Source organism: Rhinoraja longicauda, chromosome 13 (assembly GCF_053455715.1).
Source record: "Rhinoraja longicauda isolate Sanriku21f chromosome 13, sRhiLon1.1, whole genome shotgun sequence".
NCBI classification, from domain to species: Eukaryota; Metazoa; Chordata; class Chondrichthyes; order Rajiformes; family Arhynchobatidae; genus Rhinoraja; species Rhinoraja longicauda.
Window position 1 is genome coordinate 46,797,710 of NC_135965.1, and position 6,000 is coordinate 46,803,709.

The following is a 6,000-nucleotide window of genomic DNA, read 5'->3' on the forward strand; positions in this document are numbered from 1 at the left end:
CAACCTGTCCAAGTCACCCTGCAACCTCATAGCATCTTCCTCACAGTTCACACTGCCATCCAGCTTTGTATCATCTGCAAATTTGCTAATGGTACTTTTAATCCCTTCATCCAAGTCATTAATGTATATTGTAAATAGCTGCGGTCCCAGCACCGAGCCTTGCGGTACCCCACTAGTCACTGCTTGCCATTCTGAAAAGGGACCCATTTATCCCCACTCTTTGCTTTCTGATGTCAACCAATTTTCTATCCATGTCAGTACCCTACCCCCAATACCATGTGCTCTAATTTTGCCCACTAATCTCCTATGTGGGACCTTGTCGAAGGCTTTCCACCGGCTCTCCCCTGTCAATTTTCCTAGTTACATCCTCAAAAAATTACAGAAGATTAGTCAAGCATGATTTCCCCTTGTAAATCCATGCTGACTCGGACCGATCCTATTACTGCTATCCAAATGCTCCGCAATTTCGTCTTTTATAATTGACTCCAACATCTTCCCCACCACTGATGTCAGACTGACTGGTCTATAATTTCCCGTTTTCTCTCTCCCTCCTTTCTTAAAAAGTGGGATAATACATTGACTGTACTTGCCTTGTTGGTGAAGTGTGTACAGCAGGGAGATTGAAGTGACCATGTCACATTGAGCTTCCACATGACTGTGAAGGAGAGACAGTGCCTCTGAACACTCCTGATAATGGTGTTTACCCCAGCACCGTACGTGCTGCCACTCTGCACTGGATAAGCACCATGACAACTGAAGATCTTGTCTCGCCGTGTTAATCACAGAGGGGCCAGAATATGGGCGTCTCTCGTCCTGAGACGTTGATGTTTCTCAGTTGAGAGTAGAGTTTAGTACTTGTACCAAGGTAGTGGGGGGGGGGGGGAGAGTAGAGAGTTGGGGTAGAGAGAGAGGGGAAGAGAGTGGGGGAGAGAGAATGGGGGGAGTAGAGAGTCGGGGTAGAGAGAGAGGGGGGAAGAGAGAGAGTGGAGGGTGAGAGAGAGAGAGTGGGGGGGGAGAGTGGGGGGGAGAGAGAGTGAGTGGGGGGAGAGAGAGTGAGTGGGGGGAGAGAGTGAGTGGGGGGAGAGAGTGAATGGGCGGGGAGAGAGTGAGTGGGGGGAGAGAGTGAGTGGGGGGAGAGAGTGAGTGGGGGGAGAGTGAGTGGGGGGAGAGAGTGAGTGGGGGGAGAGTGTGAATGGGCGGGGAGAGAGTGAGTGGGGGGAGAGAGTGAGTGGGGGGAGAGAGTGAGTGGGGGGAGAGTGAGTGGGGGGAGAGAGTGGGGGGAGAGAGTGAGTGGGGGAGAGTGAGTGGGGGGAGAGTGAGAGTGAGTGGGGGGGGAGAGTGAGTGGGGGGGGAGAGTGAGTGGGGGGGAGAGAGAGAGTGAGTGGGGGGGAGAGTGAGAGTGAGTGGGGGGGAGAGTGAGAGAGTGGGGGGGAGAGTGAGAGTGAGTGGGGGGGAGAGTGAGTGGGAGTAAGAGTGAGTGGGGGGGGGGAGAGTGAGAGTGAGTGGGGGGGAGAGAGAGAGTGAGTGGGGGGGTAGGGCGTCAGAGGGTCCGGTGAAGGAGCGCCGGAACCGCGGCTTGATCTGTGGCGGCATCTGCTGGGCTTTTTATTTGGGTGATTATATTAAAGCACGAATATTATCTCGAGTTGAGGTAACTGAGAGCCGTGCAATGACATTGTGACTGATCATCGAATCCACGCCCCCTCTCCCCCCCCCCCTCTATTTTTTTTCCCTTTCTAGAATTTTCTATCGGGGCCTGAAGGGGGATTTTTGGCGCGCGAGCGCCGCCACTTCTCCTGCGACTGGTCTTATGCGTTTTCTTCACAAACCCGTCAGCTCCGGCCAAATACCAGCATGGCCTCGCGTGTTTGTTTCTCTCTCTCCGCTGCGTGTGCGGACGGTACAACATTGACTGTACCCCAGAACCATCCCTGCTTGGAATCCTTGGAATATAAAATCTCATGCTGATAGTAAATCTATTAAACTGTTGCTTGCAAACACAACATTTTAAATCTGCAACTGCATGCATGAGGAACTGCACGTTTATAACCCAACGGCGGTGGTTGGTGCAGCATCGACAAGACTAGGTTGAGCCAGGGGCCATGTTTGGGCTCCATGTATGTGGCTTCGCTGATGGCGGCGGTCTGGACTGCAGCGGCCGGAGGGAGGGACAGATACCACTCCCCACCTCCTCTCTCTGCCATTGAATCCTCACCACTGAAAATAAATAACTTGCAGCCACGGCTCCTCTGCTTCAAACTGCACATGTTTGAAATTTTAGGTGGATTGCATTGCATGCAGTCTCGCAAACATTTTCTTCCCAGTGAGTGTAGGTTTGATAACGATGTACTTTGCGACCGTTTGGTGGCAGGATACACGAATCAATAGAATTTTTTCCCCACATTAACAACGTAACTTTTTCTAAAACGCGTTTGCTCAGATGTTTGTAACCTTTATGGCTTCGTGCGAGGTTGGTAAAACCTGCATTGCAGCGAGCCCAAGGTGGTGGTTTTCGTGTAAACCGAACTTGTCGTGCGGTCCTGCGATTGACGGGCCAATGGATCATCCAGTGGCTTGGTCGGAGCTTCGGTGTCGCCATTCAGCTCCTGGGAGGCAGGAATTCAATTAGTAAGTTAGGCTGAGGGAAAAGGTGAGTATAGGAGCAAAGATGTCCTTCTACAGTTGTACAGGGCCCTCATGAGACCGCACCTGGAGTACTGTGCAGTTTTGGTCTCCAAATTTGTGGAAGGATATTCTTGCTATTGAGGGCATGCAGCGTAGGTTTACTAGGTTAATTCCCGGAATGGCGGGACTATCATATGTTTTGACCCAGAAGCGGTTGGAGGCGGCTGGAGCAGCGTCCGGGCGGTAGGTTTAAAAACCCAGCGCGGGGCTTTGTTCACCCAGAGGCCCAGAAGCGGTTGGAGGCGGTTGGAGTTGCGTCCGGGCGGTAGGTTTAAAAACCCAGCGCGGGGCTTTGTTCACCCAGAGGCCCAGAAGCGGTTGGAGCAGCGTCCGGGCAGTAGGTTTAAAAACCCAGCGCGGGGCTTGTTCACACAGAGGCCCAGAGGCGGTTGGAGCAGCGTCCGGGCAGTAGGTTTAAAAACCCAGCGCGGGGCTTGTTCACACAGAGGCCCAGGAGCGGTTGGAGCGTTGGTGTAAAAACATTCCCACACACTTTAAAAGAAGTGTTCTGGAGGAAGCGGACTAGAGGAAGCAGCTGATTGGGCGTAACCCCGGGGTTGTATTTCTGCTTTTTGTTCGTACTTTTAGTTAAGGGTTCGGTGAGTTCAGGGTTCAGTGAGTTCAGGGTTCAGTGAGTTAAAGGTTCAGTGAGTTAAGGGTTCGGTGAGTTAAGGGTTCAGTGAGTTAAGGGTTCGGTGAGTTCAGGGTTCAGTGAGTTCAGGGTTCGGTGAGTTCAGGGTTCGGTGAGTTAAGGGTTCGGTGAGTTCAGGGTTCAGTGAGTTCAGTGAGTTCAGGGTTCAGTGAGTTCAGGGTTCAGTGAGTTAAGGGTTCAGTGCTTCTTAGTAAAGGTACAGTTTAAAGGATTAAGAAGGATTTGATTTAATTTGGGGGTAAGACATGTCAGATGAGATCGGCCCCGTGGAATGCTCATCCTGCAACATGTGGGAGATCAGGGATATTGTCGGTGTCCCTGATGACTACGTGTGCAGGAAGTGTGTCCAGCTGCAGCTCCTGGCAAACCGCATTGAACGGTTGGAGCTGCGGCTGGACTCATTCTGGAGCATCCACGATGGTCGTGGATAGCACGTATAGTGAGTTGGCCACACCACAGGTAAAAGATAAGCGGACAGAAAGGAAACGGGTGGCCACTAGCCAGTGTAGCAGTAGGCAGGTAGTGCAGGAGTCCCCTGCGGTCATCTCCCTCCTAAACAGATATGCCATTTTGGAAGGCAGCAGCAGCCAAGTTCATGGCACCGTGGGTGGCTCTGCGGCAAAAGAGGGGAGGAAAGAGAGTGGAAGGGCTATAGTGATAGGGGATTCAATTGTAAGGGGAATAGATAGGCGTTTCTGCGGCCGCAAACGAGACTCCAGGATGGTATGTTGCCTCCCTTGTGCAAGGGTCAGGGATATCTCTGAGCGGCTGCAGGACATTCTGAAGGGGGAGGGTGAGCAGCCAGTTGTCGTGGTGCACGTTGGCACCAACGATTTAGGTAAAAAACGGGATGAGGTCCTACAAGGTGAATTTAGAGAGCTAGGAGATAAACTAAAAAGTAGGACCTCAAAGGTAATAATCTCTGGATTACTACCAGTGCCACGTGCTAGTCAGAGTAGGAATAGGAGGATATTTCAGATGAATACATGGCTTGAAAAATGGTGCAAGGGGGAGGGATTCAAATTTTTAGGACATTGGAACCAGTTCTGGGAGAGGTGGGACCAGTACAAACAGGACGGTCTGCACCTGAGCTGGAATGGAACCAATGTCCTAGGGGGAGTGTTTGCTAGTGCTGTCGGGGAGAATTTAAACTAATGTGGCAGGGGGATGGGAGCAGGAGCAGAGAGACAGAGGGGTGTAAAATGAGGGTAGAAGCAACAGGTTGCAAGGTGAAAAGTAAAAGTGGCAGGCAGACAAATCCAGGGCAAAAATCAAAAAGGGCCACTTTTCAACATAATCGTATAAGGGGTAAGAGAGTTGTAAAAACAAGCCTGAAGGCTTTGTGTCTCAATGCAAGTCAAGTCAAGTCAAGTCAAGTCAATTTTATTTGTATAGCACATTTAAAAACAACCCACGTTGACCAAAGTGCTGTACATTTGATTAGGTTCCAATAGAAAAAAAATGAAAACATACAGTAGCACGCAAACATTTCACAGCGCCTCCTCAATGAGCCTCAAACGCTAGGGAGTAGAAATATGTTTTGAGCCTGGACTTAAAGGAGTCGATGGAGGGGACAGTTCTGATGGGGAGAGGGATGCTGTTCCACAGTCTAGGAGCTGCAACCGCAAAAGCGCGGTCACCCCTGAGTTTAAGCCTAGACCGCGGGATAGTGAATAGCCCCAAGTCGGCCGATCTGAGGGACCTGGAGTTAGAGAGGGGGGTTAGAAGATTTTTGATGTAGGGGGGGGAGTGTCCATTTAGGGCTTTATACGTGAATAGGAGGAGCTTGAAGTTGATTCTGTACCGTACAGGGAGCCAGTGGAGAGAGGCCAGAATCGGGGTGATGTGGTCCCTTTTACGGGTACCCGTCAGGAGTCTCGCTGCGGCGTTTTGGACCAGTTGCAGGCGGGACAGGGAAGATTGGCTGATCCCAGTGTATAGGGAGTTGCAGTAGTCTAGGCGGGAGGAAATGAAAGCGTGAATGATTTTTTCTGTGTCGTCGAATTGGAGGAAAGGTTTGATTTTAGCTATGGTTCGAAGTTGGAAGAAGCTGGCTTTTACCACAGCGTTGACCTGCTTATCAAATTTTAATGCAGAGTCAAATATCATGCCGAGGTTTTTGACATGCGGTTTGACTAGGCAGGATAGGCTTCCAAGACTGCCTATTATCAATTTGATGGAGTCGGGGGGGCCGAATAGGATGACCTCAGACTTGCTCTCATTTAATTGGAGGAAGTTCTGTGCCATCCAACATTTTATGTCCTCAAGGCAGTGTGAGAGGCTGTTTAAATTTGACTAGTTGTTGGGTTTCAGGGGGAGGTAAAGCTGAGTGTCATCGGCATAGCAGTGGAAAGAAATGCCGTGCCTTTGAATGATTTGGCCAAGGGGGAGCATGTACAGAGAGAAGAGAATGGGGCCTAGGATGGAGCCTTGTGGAACTCCGCAGGAGAGGCTAGCTGGAGCAGAGGAATAACTGCCTATGTTGATGGCGAAACTCCTATCTTTGAGGTACGAAGCGAACCAGCTCAGGGCAGTGCCATCAATGCCAACCGCGTACCGGAGACGGTCAATAAGGATGGTGTGGTCCACTGTATCGAACGCTGCGCTGAGGTCGAGAAGGAGCAGGATTGCACAGTCGCCGGTGTCGATGGCGAGAAGCAGGT

General features: G+C 51.0%; 1 protein-coding gene across 1 annotated transcript in view; it reads right to left on the reverse strand.

Moving 5' to 3' along the window:
• The window catches only part of LOC144599092 (uncharacterized), a 54,516-nt gene extending 53,726 nt beyond the window's left edge, over positions 1-790 (reverse strand). Inside the window, exon 1 of the mRNA XM_078409812.1 lies at positions 591-790. Coding sequence (XP_078265938.1) covers positions 591-633 — 43 coding nt within the window. The 5' untranslated portion in view covers positions 634-790. The remainder of the gene's footprint in view (positions 1-590) is intronic.
• Positions 791-6,000: the final 5,210 nt, after the last annotated feature.